This window comes from Xiphophorus hellerii, chromosome 6 (assembly GCF_003331165.1).
Source record: "Xiphophorus hellerii strain 12219 chromosome 6, Xiphophorus_hellerii-4.1, whole genome shotgun sequence".
Taxonomy (NCBI): domain Eukaryota; kingdom Metazoa; phylum Chordata; class Actinopteri; order Cyprinodontiformes; family Poeciliidae; genus Xiphophorus; species Xiphophorus hellerii.
In genome coordinates, this window is record NC_045677.1 from 25,201,545 (window position 1) to 25,225,392 (window position 23,848).

At 36.8% G+C, this 23,848-nt stretch overlaps 1 protein-coding gene and 1 long non-coding RNA gene across 5 annotated transcripts in view; one reads left to right on the plus strand and one right to left on the minus strand.

The window, feature by feature from the left end:
* Nucleotides 1–23,848, minus strand: part of cadm3 (cell adhesion molecule 3) — a 154,119-nt gene that overhangs the window by 33,979 nt on the left and 96,292 nt on the right. For all 4 annotated transcript variants that reach the window (XM_032565154.1, XM_032565152.1, XM_032565153.1 and 1 more), the window contains exon 5: nucleotides 17,770–17,907. In XM_032565154.1, the coding sequence (XP_032421045.1) occupies nucleotides 17,770–17,907 (138 nt within the window). The remainder of the gene's footprint in view (nucleotides 1–17,769; nucleotides 17,908–23,848) is intronic.
* LOC116721437 (uncharacterized) lies at nucleotides 10,506–11,714 on the plus strand. Its single transcript, XR_004339600.1, has 2 exons — nucleotides 10,506–10,747; nucleotides 11,351–11,714. It is a non-coding gene; the product is annotated as an uncharacterized LOC116721437 (long non-coding RNA).

The following is a 23,848-nucleotide window of genomic DNA, read 5'->3' on the forward strand; positions in this document are numbered from 1 at the left end:
TGCACACACAAAGACAGCACATACTGGCTTTATTAAAGACAATGGATCTCCAGAATCTAACCTTGGGAATGGTGAAACCATTTTTGTTTACCCACTGGCTCTTGTGTACCACTCTTATGAAGCCACACATTTTTGTTTTAATGGGGACTTTCAGGTCCAAAGGTGCCGGAAATGAATTCAAGGTGCTCATTAAGGAAAATTTAAAACAATAGATTATGTTTTTTCCCAAATACAGCAATCTTGTGTATTTTGTTGTGATTCCCTTTTCTCCAATTCATTATGAGATTATCAAGGGAAATATAAACGTCTGGTAAACCTAACAGAGAGGTAAATAAAGAGTAATAATAAGTTTGACTTTGTAAGATACAAAACTGGAATTTTCAAAGGTTAGCTGTCCCCAAAACTTTGAAAAATGAAAAAAATATGTACTTGTGTATAAAATTTGTAATATGCAAGGTATCAAATAGTTCTAATACATTTCTTACAACAGTTGGCTCTGAGTGCTTTATTCAAAATGAGATTAATATTGAGCTTTTCAGCACCAAAAACCCCAGGTTGGTCTAGCATAAACCAAAAGAAGAATACCTTAAAAAATACCTCATGTGAACCCTTAGGTTCAGTGGACGATCAGTAATACTGTGTGCCTGTTTTTGTTTTTCTTTTTATAAAAAGACTTTTTAATGAAAATCTAGTGGCTTCTGACAGAAAACGTAAAATAGACCATCACTGGGTTATTATGTAGGATGATGATTCAAAGACATACTGCCAAATGGTAGGAAAAAGTTAATCTAACACAAAAAAAACATCTCAGTCCCCATCCTAGAAAGTCTGTGTGGTGAGCAGAAAGGAAAAGTACAATATAGAGAAGACTTAGGACTCTCTGTATGATCTACCCTCGTGAAGTGGTGTAAAAGAATAAGTGATGTTTTACTGGTAAACTGGGGTTGTACAAAAAATATAAGCAGACAAATAAATAAATGAACAAAAATGTCCTAATGTGTTTTTTCACTTCATGGTTTTGCTATTGCCACAACATGTAGATTATTTCCAATGTAATAAATCTGAAATAATATTTTCCTTTTGCGATACAACATTAACCCTACAAACCCACGAGGTAAAAGCTAGTACAGCTGCATCATTTATGGGGAACATTCACATGAAGCCAAAAAAGTTACTTATTACTTAATTTGTTTCTAGGAACACGAGCTGGAAAAGGCTGGAAAAAGGAGAGCTGTGTGGGAAAATGCCACAGAAGCTGAGAGAAGACAGAGAAGAGTTGTTCTGAGCAATAATTATGATCCTGCTTCTGAATCTGGAGAAACATTTCAGCATGTCTGTTGCCCTTTGAAGCCATCTTAAAAAATGGGACACTAATAACCATCTGTCGGTGCTACCGTGAAAGAAAAAAAAAAGAACTGTCGCCTTAGGATTGAGTTCAATAAACTGAACCAATTTACTGCTCTTCCTCTCTGATCCAGTGTGATTATTGTCCTCTCACTTATTTTGCAAACATGCTTGACTTTATTCAGTTGTTTCTTATGTTTATAAGCTTCATTTTACTGCTTGTCAGCATTTCTGTGTAATATTCAAATTAGCTAAAAGTGAGCAGGCTGTCTCCTTTACAGTATATTTTTGAACTATTCATCTGCTGATCAGTATTGGTTCTTACTACACCATAAAACCACCTGTTCCAAGTAGGAGTTAAGCAAGGCATTATTATACAGGGATGGCACCAATTTATTTTGAACAGTAAATACAGCATAAGAGTTCAATAATTTCAAATGGCTTTATTTTTATCTGTACTTTCAGTTTTTGATAGCACCTGCTACTACTGCTATCACAGCATTGCACCAGGTAGGCAGACAGAATAAGCAAATTCCTACAATAAACAAATTTGGAATTTAAATAAATAAAAAACTTTTTAAAAGCTAACTTTCAATTTTTACCTTATATGTTTTGTTTTATGTCAATATTTTTGTTGTTTTGTTTCAATACTATTCAATTTTGTATAAAAAAAACACAACATACTACTCTCTCTGTATCTGAATAGTACTTTTATCTGAAATTCTCATAACTACTTCAAAATACTAAGAACTAATTAAATAGCTTTTAGAGGAATGCAAGTATAAACATAACAAAGCAATTAGTAGCTGACTGTCCAGATAATTCCTTTAGATTTCACCATTAGCCAAAGAAAAAGCCATAACACGAAAGTGAATATTGAATTTAAGGCAGATTTATTAAGATCATTAACTAATTGCTAACAACTGCCTTCTTCATTGATGTTTTGACCCAGAACTCAATAAATATTTCTGACCATTTATAGGCCCGTATGTTTAGATTCAACCTGTCTCTATACAAACAAATGAATGCGAACTCAATCCCACTTTTCTGGTCATTTTCATAACAGTAAGATTTGTGAAAAACATGCAGACACTGAACATAAAAGCAAAACCAGCAATAAGTACTGAATGTGTCAGGCAGTAAAAATTTCTCTCTGCAATTCTTTTCTCATTTTATATTTTGAAAAGATGCTTATTAGTTAAGTGTTATATTTCTCACAGGTGCTTATATTACCAGAGGTTGGAAAAGACCAGCAAGCTGTAACTTAAACTAGAGGTGAACTGATAGCAGGTTTCTAGCCAATCACCAATCTTTAAAAAACCTCACCTTTTTTTTTTTTATAACTAACACTGTCAGGTGTTATAAGTTAAAAGATGCCTGTAGAGGAGTGAGTTGAATATATTCACTCGTATAAATACTTTTCTAAAGTGAAATGCTTACTACACTTTTCTGAAGTTTTATTTATCAAGAAAGGAAAAGTAATGAATTATTTTCTTTTAATTTCACAATAATGGTCCGTCATGCAAAAGTCCAATAAATCTTTGTGTTTTGGTCGTAATGTGCCAAAAATATAAAAAAGTTAAAAGGTTTTCATACTTTTGCAAGGCATTATGCAACCCAATGCTCAAAGGCAAAGAAAAAATTACATAAAGCGAAGGTATTTTCTGCCATATCACACGCTGCTGTTCACTCGAAACCAGTTCAAAAGTTTACCAAATCTTTAAAAATTCAAGACAATTGCAAAAGTCACATAATGAAAGTAACATTTCTGATGAAGGATAAATCATTCAAATTCACATTAATATTTGATCATATTTTCCCAGCATTAGTTAAAGTGTGTGCAGCTTTTGCCTTTGTTAATATTTAAGCGGAACTACACTCCAGCAGCTGCTAAAAATTTCATGAGATACACATAATTTTCTATAAAACTCCTCTTGCTTGATTTAGCAAAGAATAGGTAGGCTACTGGAACAATGTGGAGAAGAAACAGCCCTTCAGTTGGTGATGCCACAGAGATGAGCTGCAACCACCCTGAAGCATACAATCCACCAGAGGATAATCATATTAGCAGAATCAAGCAGTTGGATGTGGCAGTATCTCTGGTCAGAGTCTTTCAGATTGATGCTTCTGATCAGAGAACTGAGACAGAAAGTCAGTTAATCCATCACCGCCTCAGTATTCAACGAAATCAATCCACCAACAAGATTAACCTGTTTTCTTGTACTGAATGAAACATGAATTAACAACATCCTACTAAAGTTGTAAAAATAAACTCTTAAGATTATATTTTCACAAGTCTTTCTCACACATGGGTTACACCTTGCTGGTGCAAATCCTCTTTGGTTAATTTACACAAACCAAGCAAAAAAAGGTTGTGTCTTTAAAGGCGGGTGCTTACACACAGCAATTCAGCATTGCACAATCAACTAAGTGACAACAGAGTCAATTGTAATAACACAGCAATGCATGGAGTACCACCCACTTCACTCATATGCATTCACAAATGATTCTCATCTGTGACTGTGGGGTAAAATATGTGAACAATTTTGTTAAAATCTGTCAAACAGAACAATTTTCTTCTCCTTACTTGGGATGTATGGCTCATATTTCCACTCTATTTTCCTTTGTAATTTTATCTATATTCTTATTCTACTTGCCTTTAATATCAACTATGTCAAAGCTGGAACAAATCAAAGGCAGCAAAAGGGCTAATCTATACCACTGACTGGCTCTGAGGCTTTAGAAAGATACATATATTATAACAGATGCTGCATACTTGCTACTTTGCATCTTTCGGTCTGTTTGACCCAGACTGTGTTGGGGGGGAAAAGAAGAAAAAAAAGGGCCATCTGGTACAGCTGTCCATGTAAATAGGTTGGAGCAAAATGGGAAGCCCTGGGTGCAAAAAGAGAAATAATCCAAAATCATGGTTTTAAAATTAGTTTTCATAGTGTGAGTTTGCAATTATAGTTACTTTGGTTAGAAAGATTACATAAAGCATAGGAGCTTATGGTGTGAACTTATGCTTAGGGTTGGAGATTAATGTAAAAAGCAATGCAATTATTCTTGAAAAACATAAATCCTTTGCCTTGCCTTGTTGGTCATTTTAACATTAGTATTGATCATGGACTGGGTAAATTACTTATCCAGCACACTTTACTTCTTTCATTGGCTACTTCAATAACTCAAGTTACATCCAGACCTTCTTGCCTTGTAACCATGAATGAAGAAACCAGTGGTTTTCTGCTGTCCTCACAAAAGTCTGGGGCAAAGAGACTAAAAATATGTAAGTACAAGTGGCATAGTGAAGTAATAACACCACAAAGAAAACTCATTCTGTGTTTAAAATGCACCCACTCACCACCTTAAGCGCTACTTCTTGCTACTTCCATGTTGGACCTTCTTACCTTCTGAACTGACATTGTGAAAGTGGCCTCTGTCTCTTTTAGAACTACTTAATTTTCCGAAACTCCCTTTCAACACATAACCACAACAATGCTTCTCCATGGCACCTTATGAATAATTAAAGCAACACTCTGAAAATGCTTTTGATTAGGAAATGACATTATAACATGATTTAAAGCTTAACAAAGTTGTTTTTGCATAGTACTGCTCTTTAAAACATAATATTACCGTAATAAAGGAGATCTAACATTTTTGCAAACTAGTCGTATGCTCGTCAGTCCTATTGAGGTTTATCAAGATTTTCCTAAGATTTAAAGTCCATCTAATTAGATGGCAGGAAAAAAAATACTGCAGGGTTAATTGTTGTTTAACATATAAACAATCAGAACATTTTATATCATCTTTCTTTAAGTTTTTGTGGAAATACTGTAATGTGAAACTGAGATGTGCTTACTCAGGTTTATCACATAGTGGGAACCTCAGAGCTGCCCATATCAAGGGCAAACAGTGCAGAAAGTCACTCTGGAATCAAAGATGGCAAAAGTTCAACTTTGATTCCCGATTATACCCATGAATTTCATTTGATGATGCCCACATCCACGAAGACTAACAAGCCGAGGTTCTAAACTGTGATGGGAAGAGAGGAAGGCAGCAGCACTTTATGTTCATCTAATAATGTGCACGTCATTTAAAAGTGTTTTAATAAATAATGGCTGTCCTTTTTATAAAGGCAATTTTTGTGGGGTCCAGATGAGGCGTAAACAAACTCCTACATTTGGGATTGTCCACAATATTTCTATGGTTTCAATGGGAGTTTCTGCCGTTGTTTATGCCAGTGGGTGCTGAACCAGCAAAATTAGCATATTATCTGGCACCCACTTGGGTTGTTTTAGTTGGCAACACGAGGCAAGCATGTGACCTTTGAATAATTTGATATAGTCCCATTTTAGATTATGTTTATCAAACCAGGGGGGACTTATATACTGTACTAATGTTGGCAGTGTATCTGAGTCACAGTTTTAAGTTAAAGATTTAAGCAAATATGTGTTGTGCTTCATTTTTACATTGGTCACTCCTGGCTCTTAATATTCACTTTATTCCTCTGGATTTTTTTTTAGGCCTTTTAAATTTTTCTAATTTGTTGTAGTTTCTTTTCATTTAGATGAAAAATATTCAAGTAAAGCTGATCAGTTGCTAAATGTAGAGAATATAGCTTCCGCTTGGCCTCTCATAGGTGTGAAAATATCTAACTGTGAACAAAAAGAAACACATGCTCAGCTAAAGGCCTCCCCTGTAGAGGAGGAAGGTTTTAAAATAACCGAATCTCATCACTCATCCCTTCTAATCAGATTATGAGCAGTGAAAGCAGTAAAGTGAGTTATCAGGTCATAATTTCCAAAGAAAGTTGGAGCCCTGGGATTTCTGAGTGATTACAGCTGCTGGATACTGTATATCGGGTCCTTTTTTGCTGAGTCTCTATCATTTCTGTACTTTACTGCACTCAAATAAAAAAAAATACTTTTACAATTTCCACCACAGATAAAAAAAACATCCTGTAAACTGTGGTGCTCATACTGTACTTTTAAGAAGCTTTTTGTTTTTTTTTGCTTTACAGAAGAGACTGATTTCCCTGTACCTGCATGTGTCGTTTATTCGTTCTTCACAAAAGAAAATTAAACTGCCTGAACTGAAGAGAGAAAAATAAAACAGAAATCCAACATTTTCAAAGCAATAACAACCCGCCAGTTGCTCGTTAAAATGTCAGGCGTCAGTGGGTGAGATGAAAATGTACGACGCACAGTAATGTCCAAATGCAGACGAGCCTTCTGAAATTCAGTCACGTTCTAAGTGACATAAGGAAAATAAACTGTCAGATGAATTTATTAGACCAATATCCTCCATAAAGTTAACAGCCTTGTCAAGCAGATTTAATTTTGTTTACAAAACTAAAATGGAGTGGCATCCAACAATGCTAGATTTGCTCAACCCAAGGCGCTGTAGGTAGGTGCAGCTTTCTTGTAGCCATTTTGTTTTTAATAAATGTATAATTACTGATCACATTTGGCTTACGTCTCTTGCACATTCAGACCAGTGAGAGGAATGCAAATGATTTGGTTCGTAAGGTGCTGATAAGTGAAGAACAGGAACCTGAGGGCGTAAGTGGTATCATGAGTGCAGTGATATTTTACAGGCAGTTACAGCAGATGCCTCATAGATACATCAGACTGCATTACCAGCGCTTGATTTGAGTTTTATGGTGGTCGTGCTGTGGGTTTGCAGAAGGCTGGGTCGTCGGATCATGCAAGTGTTATGTGTTGCATTCTCCTTAAGGCACAATATGAGATGATATGGCATGCACGGGTGATCTTTCATGGTAGCGCAGTTCTACATTTATTTTGACGAAGCAGAAATTGTCTCTGTAATGAGGTAGCTAATATCTGATCATCTTAAAATTGTCACTGTTTGAGATACAGCAAAAATGTTAAACATTTTCCTCTGTGAGGGACAAGTCAAGTCATTTCTTAATTCTTAGAGTGGGAAGTCCAAATCAGGTTTCAAGCAATGATTCTTTGTTTGGACTTTTAGTTTCAATGTTTTTCTCTTTTAATCATTCCTTTGTTTTCTTTTAACTGGCTGTTTTAGTTTATTCTTTGTGTTAGTTCAGTCATTCTCATTGTTTGTGTTTTGGATTTGTTTCTCCAGGGAATCATTTATTTTCATTTACTGTTCAAGTTTGTTTTCCCATTTCAATCTCTTTGTTTTTGTTTGTTTTTTCACTTCACCTCAGCCACCATTCTGTTCCCTGTCCCAGCTGTTAATCACTTCCTCATTTGCATCTACCTGCTCCTTCCCCAGCTGCATCCGCTCACCTGTTAATGGCTTTTCTGTCTATAACACTGAGCCACTGCAGGTTAGGAATTGAAATCCTGCTCTGCATTGTTGAAAATTGATTGTTACTTTGTATTTACTTTTATGTGGAATATAATTGTGCATTTGCATTAAAAATATATTAATAAAAAAATAACAAAAATTGTTTATTCCAGATAAAACAAAGCATTTTAAATTTTGTCTTTGTAAATACTTTCCTTGTAAAAGTAGGTAACAGTTGTTAACCTCCATGCTCACCTCGCCCACTCCTGTACTATATATTGCCTTAAAAATGAGGTTTGGTGGGCGCTCTTCTGTTCAATCTGAGCTGAAGGATGTGAAATCATTTCAAAGCTTTTTCTAAATCTATATTTAAAGCCTTTGTTCTTAAGTCTAGACAATAAACATGTTCCAAGGTACGTAAGGAATCACAACATAAGTGAGGTGCAATTTAGTGAGTGAATGTTGAATTTCAGATGAAATGTAATTATATGTAGTGCTTTCTTTGATCACAGCTGCGTACTGATGGCAGTTCAAGAAGAAGAGAATACGATGTTGGAAGCATGTTAAGTTTATTTTGTCTTGAAATTGCCTGAAGTCATTTCAGACAGAGTTTGGTTTAGAAGGCTGGTCTGCCTGGTGTTTATTATGTATCTGAAGTTAACATGAATAGTTTGATTTGAACCTTTTCTGACTCTGAATTCTGAATTTCCCTGAAAAATCAAGTCTCAGTTACTGAGTCCAAGTCAATTTTCAAATAATACTAATGAAGTCTTAGATTTTACATGTCTGGTGACCTTCAGCCACTGTTTTGACTGACTGCTGGGCGCTCCAGCAAACACATCACATCATGTCTGAGTATGTACCAAAATGCATCAAAATCTGCTCTCCTTTTTGGGCCTTCAGTTGGTGCTAAAACTTTGCCACCGAATGTAATATATGTCCCTTAAAACAGAAGACATTAAAAATGCAGATTTAAAATGAGAATTTTATGAATTATAAATATTCCAGTTGGAATTGTGATAATATATCACTGTTTACACATTTAAACTAAACAACCACCCCAACTGTCTAAAAATATGACACCGATTTATTAATATTGTGATTATTGCCCCAACCAGATTTGATCTTTCTATAACTGAGCCTGATGTTATTCTCATCTGAAAGGCTGTGCAGTAACTGCTGAAACCAGACTCTTAATGAGAAATTTCAGAGACCCTTAATCTTACATCCTGCACCAGCATCCTTTATGTCTCCAGGCTATTTCAAGATATCCTCAAGGCTGAAACAGAAGGTGTTACATAATAAATATTTAATTAAAGGAGTCTCCGAGGAGCTGCTGAACAAAATGTATACATTTATTGCGACATCTTAAGTAAAACAAAACTTTAATATAATTCTAATTAGATTTTATTTTTATTTTACATTTTTTTTCTCCCCAGCCTTACGTTGCTTCCTGCTTCACCAGTGTCCCCACCTGCAATTTCTCGTTAATTATACTTCTCCATACTGACACACGCCCATGTAACCTTCAACATCCTCCCCATGTGCATTATGACAATTTGGGCTGAAATTCAGCTGCTGCGGCTTTAAGTGCCACCATAAATCCCCATTATCCCCAATCCAATACATCGATGTCACTAAATGATCCATAGCCCTTTCACACAGTACAACTAATACAGACTTCAAAGCTCTTAGCCTTTCATTCTTCTCAATTACCACTCCCTTTTACCGCACTCTCTCCTGCTCTCCGTCCACTCTCTCTTTCTCTCTCTATCTAAATCCTGTTTCTGGATTTCTCTCTCTATTTCATCAGCCGTTACTCCGTCTTCTCTCCTCTATCCTGTTGCGCTCCCCTAGTCCCTGTCCCTTCTTTAAAATTGGTCCCCCTTCGCCTCATCCTCTCCCCTCCAAGTCAGCTCCTGCTCAGCCACAAAGAAGCCTCTTCTTCTTTACTGGTTTTCTTAATTCCCCCTTCTGCTGTCTTCTTTTTCCGTCTGTCTCTCTCTGCCTCGCGTCGCTTTCTGCAGCTTCCATCTCTCTCTTAGTATACTTGCAATCGCTCTGTCTATTTTTATGAACAAGCGCGAGCACATGCTGCCCTTCTCCCTCGCTTGCTCTTGGCCGGTCTCTGTTCTCTCGTCAGCTCCTCACCATCACTTTCTTAAAACAAGGCATCTTTCTTTCTCTGCTGCCTTCTCTCTTCACACACGCGCATATGCTAAACATCAGTCACACTCATTCCTTTCTCTTTCCCTCCTACTGTCTGGGCTGTCAGAAATACGTTGGAGAAAACCCATCCTGCTTCCAACATCCAAGCAAAGTCGAAAGACGTCTAGAAAATAAAACTGCATGAATGAGAAACAATAACACGTTGACCTGCGGTTCTCCTCTGCCACGTAGCCGGAGACGAGCGAGGTGAGTGATTATAATCTCTCCATCACCGCAGGTTTTGTGTGTTGAACCTAAAGTGGTTTATGTGTGTTAGTCTGTCATTCCAGCAATGACTGATTGGTGTTGTGCAATGTCAGGACAGCTGGGTGAGGCCTAAAACACGCCATCATTCATAGTTGATTCCCTTTAAATCTCTCTTTGTGTGCTTGTGTTTCAAAAGGGCACATTCACCAAAACTCCTCCAAAAATACACCATGGATGTCTGTGTTACTTTTGAATCCAGCCCTTCTAGTCATGATTAATGACCGGCTTTGCATCTTCCAGCTGTCTCTTGGTTATTTCAGTTTGCACACATAATGCGTATCTGACCCTGCAAGCCACCTACAGTTATAGGGAAAATAAAGTTTCCATTAATATTGATACAGCAGGAAAAACTCACAGGTCAGTGGATGACTCAGTAGGTTGTAGAACCACCTTTATCAGCAGTAGCTTGAATCACCTTTTTTCTGGGATTTTTATAAGAATCTCTTAACATTTTTCTTTACAGATATCTTTAGAGGTGTGTTACCACGTTGCAGTTAGGTCAGACTCTGGATTTTTATTTGGCCTTTCTTCTCTTCTTTTTCAGCTCTTCCTTGTGAAATTGGTTGATGTTTTTTAGACAACTGATGAGTCAGTTTAGAGCAAGCTTCAGCAGTTGGATGGATGGCCTCCCACTTGACTTTATAATACTTTGGTAAGCATCGTTGACTCAGTTACTTCAAATTGCAGTTGCAAAAACGAGCCCGACTAATCCCACCCCCAACACCGTGTTTGACCGTGCATTTCTACTTTGCTCCAACTTGTTGTTCTACACATTTTGAGAATTCCTGAAATAAATCAAAGTTTTGCCGCCACATAACATTTTGGAAAGTATACTTTTTTCTGGTTTTTCTAACCTTATTAATATAAAAATTAACATTCAACATGCCAACTGGGGGCTGAAGAGTTTGAGATGGAGCTCTCAGGGTTTTTGAAATTTCCCTTCCTTTGTGGTGGCAGTTTTGAAATAGTAGGTAAATAATCGCTGTAGAATGATGGATTTCAAATGACTTAGAAGCAGCTTTCTAGCCCTTCCCAGATTGATGGCCAACAATTGCTTCTCAAAGATTACTGCTATTGTCTTTCCATCAGGTCATTGTATTAACACACACCTGCAAGTTTCAGACCTGCTGATCAAACCATATGCTGATCAAATATTCAAGTGTTTTAATTAGCATCACTTTGCTTTCTTTTCCCCATAACTAGACCACATAGCTTAGTCATTTCTGATATTTGTAACAAAATTGTCTTTTTTTAGGAATCTCCCAACAAGAACAATCAAGCCAATTCAGACGGTGCAGAATCCAGCAGCATGTCTGGTGTTTGATCAGCCAAAAAGGACACCTATCACTCTGTTGCTCATTGACCTTCACCAGCTGCCATCAAGTTTAAGTCACTAAAATTTTCCGTCAGCGACTACAAGGAGCTAAATCCTGTAACAAAGACTTTCACTTCTTCCCACCATGCAGTGATTCCACAATCAAAACACTTTATATCTGTGTTTAAGGTATCAAATACAGCAAGAAAATAGATGTATCCATCTATACTTTTATAAAATATTGAATAGTCATTTCATAAGACAATATGTCCCCTTTATTAAACTCCAAACTGCTGATCCATCACCTTTTTGGCTTTCTGTAACTGTTCTACATATATTTATTTTTTTTAGAGAGGCAGGATCCATCACTGCACTTTTCCTTTTATGGTCCCTGCTAGCCTGGTGTTTTACTTTAAATGGAATATAAGATACCTCACCAGCTTATGCAGTACAAGTCATTTGAATTTCAGACGTTTTGTGATATTTCTACACTGCAGTCAGAGGGAAAATGTTTTACACTTAATATCTTTGGTTAAAAAGTGTCTCTGAAATAGGCTTTATTAGGCACTTATCACGATTTTCATAAAGGCCTCCAGCAAAAAAATATTAAAATATTTTCTTATCAAAGGGACAAAGAGAAACAGACAGTACTATGAAACAGCTGGAGATGTAATTTAAGTGTGACTGAACTAGGTTTGATTTGGTCTACAGCAATGCTTCGGTGGGTAGGTGGCATGTGGAAAAATAACATCCATATGAATGGATGGATGGAAGGTTTTCTCCCAAAACAACATTGCCTGCAGCATTACATTGCCTCTGCTGGGTTTCCTCCTTCACATCCTGAATCACGATGCCAACTACTCCTCAAGTAAGCAGCACTCACTGACCAGGCTATCCACATGAACACTCACACGTTAACATCCTTCATGGCTAGAGGCACCCTGATCAATTTGCTCTCACATGAACTTATATGCAACATTCTTGGATGTACCAGATGCCCTGAGACCTTTTTAGAGCAGCTTTCAGAACCTATTAAAGTGCCAAATCAGAATGATAAATTAATTTTCCACGTAATATGTGACACTTATCAGGCACAGTTCAAGTGAAAAACAAATTTATTGCAGGAAAAGAAATACAGAACACTAAGAAGCTGCAGTGAATAAATGTGAACAACCCTTAAAATATTTTGTTGAAGCACCTTTTGACTGAGAGTGAGCAGTTTTCTTGACATTACACTTGGCATCCATCAAGGTGAATCTGGTTCCAGCAGGATTGAGTTGACATTTACTCATTTGCCACTTTTAGATAAATATATAGCTTGCAGAAAAGTGACAAAGGTTAAAAAGGTGTCACTCAGAGGGGAGGTTAAAAATATTCACAGCATTATATTTACACACTGTGGCACAATGATGGTGGTCAAAAATAATTGGAGAAAACGTGACCTCCAGTAATATCTGTGAAGTGGTGGTTGTGTTCTACATTTGAAAACAATCCCCTTTATTCCTCATATATGTCTTGGCAGAAGAGCAAAGCTCAAGGTAAAAGCATTTCTCCCAAACCTTGTAGGAGAATGTGTTATTGTCTGATGAAACCAACCGTGAATGTTTGGATCGTAATTCCAAATCCTATATATGGCACAAACACAACACTGCAAGAACACAACGTCTTCAGTAAATAAAGACGCTGATAGTATTTTCTTCAGACAGACTCTTAGGTTCATTTGAGCTAGGAGTCAAATGGAGTCTTAGGTTAAATGAATATGAATAGTTGAATTATGAATAGTTGCAATTACTATTTCATCTTGGCCCAAAAGCTCCAGCTGTCTGCAAGACAGTAGATAATGAAGCAGGATTTTATTTTGTAGTACCACAGCATAGCATAGCACAGCATATAGCTAAATCAACAGTAAGAAAGGATAATTACAATTTGGATGACCTAGCCAGAGCCCACAACTAAGTATGAAATAAAATCTGCAGAAACCTGAAGAAGGTTATAGACAAGAAATGTTTTCACAATCTGATAAATCTGGAGATCTTTTTCACGTTGAGCCAGCAAATATTGCCAAGTCAAGATGTGGGGTGCTGATACACTGATGACAAAGATAACTGAAAGAAAAAATGCAATCTAAAAGGTTGCACTTTTAAACAAACAGGTTATTGCACATTTTCTTTAACTTCTAGCAATTTCTTTTTGTTTTATTAGTTGTAATATGCCAAAATAAAAGGTGAAAAGAATGCTATGAAAAGATTCATAATGACATAATAACCACAAAAAACATTTTAGGTCTTTGTACACTTTTTAGAGCCATGTATCAGAATAACTGCATCTTGGCTGACAGCTACTCCTTTCCTTTTTCAGATAGAAGTTTCACAGTAAAGATGCACCAATCATAGTTTGCTGGAAAGTTTCCAATCGTTGGCCTGGTGACACTGATTTTAACTACTTCCAATTTATCTAAATGAACTATAGAAACACAGGAACATTATTCAAAACATTTTTTGTCATTAATTATTTATGTATGGAGCACAGATGGGATTATATCATGTGAGAAAGCAGTTGCAGTCAGACTAAAGTTTTGCATTCTAGATTAGTGATTACATCGTTACTGTAATGCTGAGACTTCCACAAAAGGTGCCAATTGTTCTGAATTCAAAATGTTTTATGACAGAGCTTGAAACCTGACAGAGAAGCTTTTTATACTGGGTTCAACCTTCTTTTATCTGCTTTAGGTCTTGCTCTTAATAACTCTTAGCATAAATAAATAAATTGCATCTTGACGTGTCAGAGACAAAAAATGATATTATATTTAAAAAATTGTATATACTATTTTTATGTAATTCAAAGATACATCTGATTTCATTTTTAAATTCTCATCCTGAAAATAAGCTACAGTTCAGTCTTCCTTACTGAGTAATAGTCCCCTGAGTAAAGCTTGTTTGGTCAGAACAACACAGTTGTGTTTGAGTTCACTAATCAGAAAAATATTGAATATTTCAGTTTCCAGCCAGTCACTGGTCATGGTCGAAGGAAAAAAAAGCCAAACAAACAAAATAAAAAACCTAAAAGACAAAAAAAACCCTGCCACTTCTTTCTGGCTACCTGCCCACTTCGGTGCATCCCGTTTCTTCTGCAGACTAGAAAAGTCCCACCTGAGCTGCAGCTGTGGAAATGTTACATCTTATTTGTCTGAGTCTTCACAATCCGGCCATGGTTGAAGGTCCTCAGACATTTACAGCTAGCCTTGCAACAAATCTCCCACAAGGTCAGAATGTTTATCTAATGCCAGAAACCATTGTCACAAGACAATTAATGTTTTCTCTTCACCTGTCAGTGGCCACAATGTTATATTTGGGTGGTGAACATAGAAACTCTGGATGTTATCAGCAACCCATGCATGCCCTGGCCTTGGATATGCTACAAACCCTCCATGTTTCCCAAACACTCAATTTTTACTTTCATCTACAGAAAGAACCCAATATATTTTGCAGCGGTATTAAATTATGCTGTGCAGATAAGCCTATAGTAAATGTAATTCAAAGATAACAGACCATTTTGTTACCTGATACAGTCCAAAAGAAAAATGAACTGTAAGTTAAGAGGAATATGAAAAATTTAGGGTGCAGTTAACATGTTCCCCTTTAAAGCTTCATTCATTCCTTTAAAGCTTAGGTAAAGCATTTCTTTTCGGTATTTTGGGTAAACTGAGTCTTTAAGCAGACTTCCAGCCTCTGTAAAAGGCACATTCCTCTTCATGCTGCTCCCATTTTTCTCTGTCTCCTGTTTTTAGTTTGCCTGTAACAAAAGGAGCAGATAATCTGTCCTCAGGCGGGCAGCTCTCCCATTCCTTCTTCTCTTTGTGGCTTTAGCCCATTCTTTTGATTCCTTTCAATCCATAATTATAACAACACTGCCAAGGCATCTGGACAAGATGAGTGTTTTTGCACAACAAAGCCTAACTGCAGCATCTTTACATCAATACATCTTTATACTTTTGTATTACTGTATTATATTTCAATAATTACAATACAAAGCGATACTGAATAGAAGTTTCAAAATACTAAACAGAATAATTTATGGAAAGTACAATCTGCTGGCAGAAAGAGGGCGCTGTACTTGAAGTGCCGTCAGCGCTGCAGGTCAGCAGAGCTTCTCATAAGGCAGATGGAGGAAGCAGTGAGAGGGCAGCAGAATTTACACTGCCAACATGTTTGGTCTGCTCACTAAAGCAAAGCAGAAAGCCTCTGAGTAATAAGGCAACAACTATTCAGGGGTTTACAGGAAACATGGTGGTAATTTGGAAAGATGCCACCACTGCTGTTACCATAAGTTTGAGTCACAGTCAGCCGATGGGAAACTCAATAATCTGTTTGCCTTTTAGCAAAAAAAAAAAAAAAAGCAGCTTAATTTTTTTTCTTCCTCTCTTTCTCCCTCCTTCTATCTTCATTCTCTTTTCTGCTCATTTCTCCCTGTTATCTGTATCGAATAGTCACTGAGCATGACTTTATGCAAAGCTCTCTCTGTCTCTGTCTGACTGTCCGACCACATCCCTTTAAGTTCTTCTCTGCCCTGCCTTTTTCTAAAAAGCTTCCGTTGCGTCTCTATCCCCGCTTACATCCGGCCTGCTCTCATTCTCACATTTACAGAGATACTGCAGCGCATCAGCGATGGCAACTAAATGAATAAGAACCAGATCAGTACATGCCTGGGAAAGTAATTCACACCACAAACATCAATGTGAAGAACCAACACAAAGTAGTGCATAATTGGGAGGTGGAATTAATAAAATAAATGATTTATGGTTTTCTTTTAAATAAAAATAAGAAAAAGGTGGGCTTGATAGTACTCTAGTTTTGTTGCACAGCTCTTCTTTGTACATAAAAAGTTCAAGCTCTGTCTGATTTGATAGAGTGTCTGTAAACATCTGTGTTCAGTTTTGCCCCAGATTCTCAAATGTATTTAAGTCTGGGTCTCTCTATACATTAATACCAGAATCAGATTTATAGCCAAAGTTTCTGCACACAAACAATAAATTTGACTTTGGTTCCACTTTGCTCTCAATATAATGGCAGTTTAATATAAATATCTAAACTTGGGAAGGAAAAAAAATAATATCCAAACCATCATTGGCTACTCCGGAATGTTTTTTGATGGAAGGTTAACCTCTGACCTCTAGATGTTTTCAACCTGAGTCCAGAGATAGCAGGTTGTCCTGTATTCAGGAAGATGGAAAGATTTTGCTTTTGGTTGTTTTGTTGAAGATTAATGTAGCTTCTATGGATATGTTACGGAAAACTGTACTGGCTAAGCATGGTGTCGACTGCATAATAATAAATTAATTGTTTAGATACAGAATGAGTAGAAATTAGACATGTAAATATGTATAATGTGGGACATATTTGGCTAAGACAATTGGGGATAGAATTAAGCTTTTTTCTTCTTCCTACTCCTTTTTGGATTGGATATGGAAGTTTTGTTTATTATCTTTGATTATTATGATTATTTTATTTTTTTCTCTGACATTTTACGTGTTTGAAATGAATAAAGATTTCATTTCATTTCAAACTTCCTCCCTGATCTGTCAGCAGTGTTCCTCGGTCTTCTATTTGTTCGCTAATATTCTCTAAAAGACCTCTGAGGTCTTTTAGAGGTCTTTTACACAGGTGAACTCTTTTTAATAATTCACAGACTTCTGGAGGCAGTTGGTTGCACTTGATGTTATTTAGAGGTGGAGGCCCCACTTTTAAAACCCATGCAACATTTTCCCTTCCATTTCAGTTTTAATTGAAATTTCTGGTAGGCCTATCACATATAATCCCAGTGCATTATTCTAAAGTTTCTGGTTGTCATGTGATAAACGTGAAAAAGATCAAGAGGAGTAAATGCTTCTGTCAGGCATCGTGCACAGCCCCTGGAAAAATCCACATTTACAGGATCAGAGGAGAGGAAAGAGAGGGGAATAGATCCACTCAGCATGTTCCCACTCTCACACAGACAAGCAGCCTGCTCTCACACTTGGACACAAACATTTACAGGTTTAGGTCGCATACAGAGGCACAAAGCAATATGGCAAGGACACAACACACACGCAGCATGGCTTACACACAAAATAAACTCATATCTGCACCCATATCATTGTCTCACACTTGGAAACACAGCCACATAGGCCATAATTATATATACGCAAGCAGAAGCCACATCTGGGCATCCGACAAAACCTCTCTCTTCCTCCCACAAGGACACAAGTCCAAACCTCAGAGTGCATCAACTTGACTCCAACGCACGTTATTTTACCTCACTTTGTAAAATCTCAAATAAACACATCCACGCATGCATGCAAACTAATTTCCTCTGTCACTCACCTTGCACCTCGATGTCTCCTTTGTACCAGCGCAGCTTGGCAGGGGGCTTGCTGCCCGTGCTGGTGCAGGTGAGGGTGACTTTTTCGCCCTCTGGCACTGGATTTTCAAAGCCAGAGATCTGAGGCGTACCGGGCACACCTGGAGAGAGATAAAGCAGCATAAATAGTGGAGAGTAAGCAGGAGGACCAGGGGAAAACTTTTGTGCTGCAGGGCTCACCTTGTAGCCAGAAACAGCAATAACTGAAGGCTTGTGGCAAAGCTTCCAACAACTGCTGCATATGTTTGCAGAGCTATGGTGAATTGATTTGGGTAAAAGTGAAGATGAACAGAACACTGTGATACAGCAGCCATTTTACTAAAGGCCAGCTTGAATTTATTATATAAGATAGAAGCCAGATAAGGAAAAATAATGATGCAGTGGCTTGTACCCAAAATGCTTCATGGATGTGCACAGCAGCCCAAATGACCTTCCAAGGTATCATACCCATTGCCCAGACTTATTAGTGTTTGTCACGCCTCCTGCACTGGAAGATTTCTCTATTTTGCTGACAAGGGACCAATTAGGGCTATACAGATAATGACTGTTTCTGTCTCAGAGGGAAAACCTGAAGTTACAGTACGGATATAAACCTCCTGGATAGGACACTGGGTTATTTGCAGGCAATTCCTGGTTGTATCTGAAATACCAAACATTTGAGTGGATTTTATCATTTTCCATTATCCATGTATTAAATACATTCTGACTAGTAGCAATCCAGACAGTTGTTGCTTAAAGTTGAGTGGGCAACCTGGGTAGGGACAAAACAGAAAACTAATAATGCTGCTTTACAATCACAGGCAAAGTTCTAATATGTTTCTACTGTACTATGTCCTGGAACATCAGAGCTATCAAAATCAGATATTTTCCCAAACCTAACCAACTATTTTGCCCAAACCGATCCACACAACAATAAAAACTGTGCTCCAAGATCTAAAAGAGCAAACAAACAACAAAAGCAGCATGAAAAGTAGAAAAGAACAGATCAATAAAGCAGGGCTTACAGTCAAGAGTCAACCAGACTCTCCTGATTAAAATTGCACTTGTTCCATCAACATTTAATGCACTATAACAGAGGCTGCTTTTATTCCTGAGACACAAGGTTAAGCATGTTCAGCATCCAAACAAGCAAACATCTCTATAGAGATGGCGTTTGGTCAGGAAACCTTGAGATAACTTTTTTTAAAGTTAGAGAACTTGTTGTGCCTTTGTTTATGTGTATTCTTTGAAAAGCTTATTGTACAAAGGCCTATCTGGGTTCCAGCACTGAATTTCTTTGCATTTCATACTGTAGTACACAATTATGCAGAGAAAAATAAACATCTCATAAAAAGCATGTTATTTATTAAAAATAAATAACTGAATTAGTAAGTTTTCTTGGAATGCTGCATTTGGTTTTTACCAAACATGTCTTCTGTTCAGGTGTATAGAAAATATATTTTTTCCAGAAGCTCATGGCCTGCCTTTATGATTTCCTTGGCAAACTTTACATCTTAAGGTTTCCTCCTTGCAAATGTCCCAAGAAAGTTAAACTTGTGCAGTTTCCTTCTGGTTTTACAGCCAACATTTTCATATCGAAACCCTGCTTTAGGTGTCATGATTACATTTTTTAGCATGCTGTTGTCTGCTTTCAGGATAAACTTGTTCGAAAAGCCAGACTTCTGCATGTTGATGGTTATTTTTAATGTTTTCCACTTGTAGACCATTTTCTATGTATGGCTGATTCTTTTGACTCCTTTTTCAAACCCTTACCAGACTAAGCTGCTACAATCTTTTTTCACGCACTCTTTCTTTCTTTATAGCCTCAACGTTTCACTGAAAGGACTTAGGGTTTCACAAAACATGCTTGATTTGTTCACATTTAGACCCACACAATCTATATAATATATGCCGACATACATGGCGAGATAAAATACAGTGCGGCAGCTTAACACTGGTATTTTTCTGTATGAAGACACAAAGATCTGTTCTCCGAATGTCTGAAAACAAAACTGAACATTGAAATAGTGAGGAAAAAATCTAAAAGAAACATTTGCTGTTGGTGTATAAATTCACTCTGACAGGTTGGACATGCAATTGACCACCATGCAAGTTGTAGCTCTACGCTGGCTCAAGTTCCTCGACTAAAAACAGCCTCAAGGAGTTCTGACCTTGAGTCCCAGTTAGAATGAAAATGTGTCGAGAACAGTCAGCCAGCATGGAAACGAGTGGGCGATTTACAAAATCAAAGAACGCCAAAGTTTCAAAAAGTTACGGTTTTAAATTCACAAAATGTGCTTCCCATTCCTGCCTGGCTACCTGACTGATAGGCAGACTGATAACCAGCAAAAGAGTGAAAATACATGTTGTGTAAAATTAGGATTCTAATTCCATATTTTTCCAAGCTCACCACAGAACTGAGACAGACTTAATGTTCAATGATAAATATGAACAGTGGAACTGCTGGACCACAGTGCAACGTCAAGAAAACACTGCAGATAATGAAACTGTCAAATGTTTTAGCGACAATGGCATAAATAACAGCTTCTTATATTACACAGCTTTTCTACAGTTTGCTAACAGATGTATCTAATAACAACTATAACTGGCTTCAACATTTAATGAAATAAATAAATGAGTCCAACTCTGCAGGACCTCAGAGTTCAAGTTCGGAGCTGAACATTTTATATTGACATGTTTCCATTTGTAAAGCAGTCTTTAGATTAAATTATATTTCACTGGGAATATGACATAACTTGGTTTAATCATGACAATTCAGCCTATCTTACAACAGGCTGCAAATTCCATTTTGAAAGACATTTTACATGGAAATTTTACTATAACAATAAGAGCACACTCTTTCTCTGCTTCACCTTTTTTCTTTATTCATGAAGTAAAAGAGGTCAGTCGCCCCAGAGTCTTTCACTCTTGTGACAAATTTGAAATGCCAACCACATTATTTTTTTCCAAGACTTGAACACATGACAAAAGCTTAAAGAAGCTCCCAAAAGGAAATGATTGACAAAAAAAAATCCTTCATTAGCTCAACAATCCCACAATTCTTGTGGCACTCATATTAAGTAGTCTAATATTTGGAGAGAAGTCCCCAAATAGCAGACGAAAGTCCGCTGAGGTGTTCACAGGAACACAATTAATTCTACGAGAGGAATAATACTGTGTCATCTCTTTAAAATGCTACTTCTACAATTCAAATCGAGCTAATACACAGCAATGTGTTGGTAATCCAGGTTGGCTCAAATCATCAAATAAATTAGTTTGCAAAATGGAGATCTACTTACAATGAGACAGTGGGATTTACCTTGCTAAAATTGATCAAGTTACATTCACAGGCTTCAACTGATCACATCAGGATATTTGTGATATGGTAGCACAAAGAGGGGAATAATAGCTAAGTGAAGAGAAATTGAAATAAGGTTTTAAAAAACCCCTTGTACCAAACTTGTACCAAAGCATGATGCTGCAACCACCGTGTTTCACAATGGGGCTAGAGTGTTGAGTATGTATGTTACTAATTATGTTTCTTTTGAAGGCAGTTAGCTCCACTGGAATTTATTTGTATCAGTAGAAAAGTGGCTGAATACATATTCACAATGCATTTTGCATAATTTTTCTTGCAAAAATTTTTAGAAAACCAAGAAAAAAATTATCTAATTTCCACTTCACTGTTATGCACTATTTTATTTGGGTCTATCACATAAAATCTCAGTGAACCATAGACATAATGGATGTGAACAGTTTTGCAAGGCAGAGCAGACTTCCTCTTTCATTCAGATCAGCTGCTCTGCTGAGGTTTCCATGACCTTCCAGACTAAGAAGGACAAAGAGGTCAAACAAAAAACAGAGGCCAAAGGAATCGTCAAGCTCTTCCAGCCAAACCAAAATTTCATGATGCATTTTTTCTTTCCCAGCGATGTTTTTTCCAAACGCAATAAAACTAAACACATTTTTGCTTAATTACTATCTTAACTTGAAGCACGAGTCAAAGCGAGCACAACAAAGGCAGCAAAAATAATCCACACATCTTGTCTGCCAAATATTTTAGTAGGCCTCTTCATCACCGCCATTACAGTTGAGGGGAAGGGAAGAAAACTTTCTAAACTCCATCTGGAGTCACTGTAGGCAGCACTTTCTCCAAGTGCTGGCAGAGTTTACTGTCATTCTGCTTTTTAAATAACGAACATTCGTCTGCCATCTTCTTGCAAACTGCCATCTTGTGCATTAAGACTGAAAAGAGAGCGATGGATATGTATACATATTTATATATAGTCAGAAAAAGAAATGTAGTTGAAAGATTGCAAGAAAGATTTGGACAGGAAGGAAGAGGAGGATGAATGTGAGAGCAAAGTAAGAACGGATGCCAAGAGGAGCGACAAAGAACCTTGTAATTGACAAGATCATCTTCATCTTTCTAATGAATGAATGGATGAATGGATGGATGGATGAACGTGCAGATGGTTGGAATTCTTTTTATAGAACAATAAAAAGTAAATCACAATCTTGTAAAATAAATAAATTAATTATTACAAAAATATACCAATGCTTAAGCTAAAATATTAGTTTGGTGTTTTAAAGCCCCTTTCTTCCTATTTTGCTTAGATTGAACTTCAACAGGTAATTTTCATCACAAAAGTAACTTTTTTTTAAAGTAGTACTTATCATTGATGATATCACAAAGTACTTTAAGGTAACTGCTACATGAGATAAAAACATTGAGTTGGTTTTCCAGTTGACTATCAGTGTAGATGATTAACCATCCTGTTATGCTCATTTCTGAGGTACAGCAATAAAGTTCCAGGGTCAATTCGACCTGTGGAGTGTTTAATCATGCAGAAGTGTCAGAAACCAAAAACTTCCTCCAAAAAACTGGCTTATTAACTCCAATACTAACCATTTCAATCAATATTTGTGCAATGATGTTTTTATTTCTTACAAATAAAGGATCAATAATGACAACTTACTCATTTGGACTTAAAGAAATTGAATTTAAATTTTTTTATGAAAAAAACCTAGACAAAAAAAACAATAATTTCCTTGAAGTTGATCTTTTGTAATTTTTTTAATATTACATTTAGATTTATTTATTTTTCAATGGGTGATCTTTATAATTGAACTTGAGACACATATACTGTTCAGGGTCAAATTGACCCGCTGATTAAAATCAAGACAAATGAGTCATGCAGAGAGTATTTATATTTTCCTCCACATCTGCTGAGTGTCACTCAGTGTGGGTGGAGTTTGCCCACAGGAACGAAAAGGTTCTCGTCAAAAGTTGTATGAACACCTGCTTTCTCGCAGTTTCCTAGTGAAGTAAAGAGAATAGTGAGGAAGTCTTGGTGTGTGCGTGCGTGTGCGAATGTATGTATACTGCTCAAAAAAATAAAGGGAACACTTTAAGTGTTAAACACCTGTTTAAGTGTTCCCTTTATTTTTTTGAGCAGTGTATGTGGTGTGGTGGCGTGTGCATGTGTGTGTGTGGTGAAATATGGTTCATAGCTGCAAGGAAACATATAAAATTGGACATTATTTGACTCTTTTCACTCTTCAACTTGACTACCAGGTCAAATTGACCCGAACAGTATCTATGTAATATGTAGACGCAGGGGGGAGCGCAAATGTGTAAAACGAACCATTTTTAATTTATATGCAGAGTGCTCCTATTAAGACAAATAGAAAAAGTTTCATGCAAAAAAAATTCTTCCAACTATTTTAAAAAAGATTTTCAACTTTAAAGCGGGTCGATTTGACCCGCAACATAACAGGAGGGTTAAAGGAACTGAGTTTCAGTCATTTGAATGGCAAGTTTCCTTTACTTCCTAACAGCCAAGATTTATGCAATATATTAAAGTAATAAGTCTCAATTATTTATTTTTTTCAACCATAAAATTTGCACAGTTAAGATTTCAAAGTTGATCTTTGGTCACTTTGTTATGAACAGCTTGTTGCACAAAATTATTTGTTTGTATTGTCTTTGCTAGTATCAGTGAAAAATGCTGTAAATGACAGTTTGTCAGACAGAAAATTATATTTTAGGATCAGCAGAGA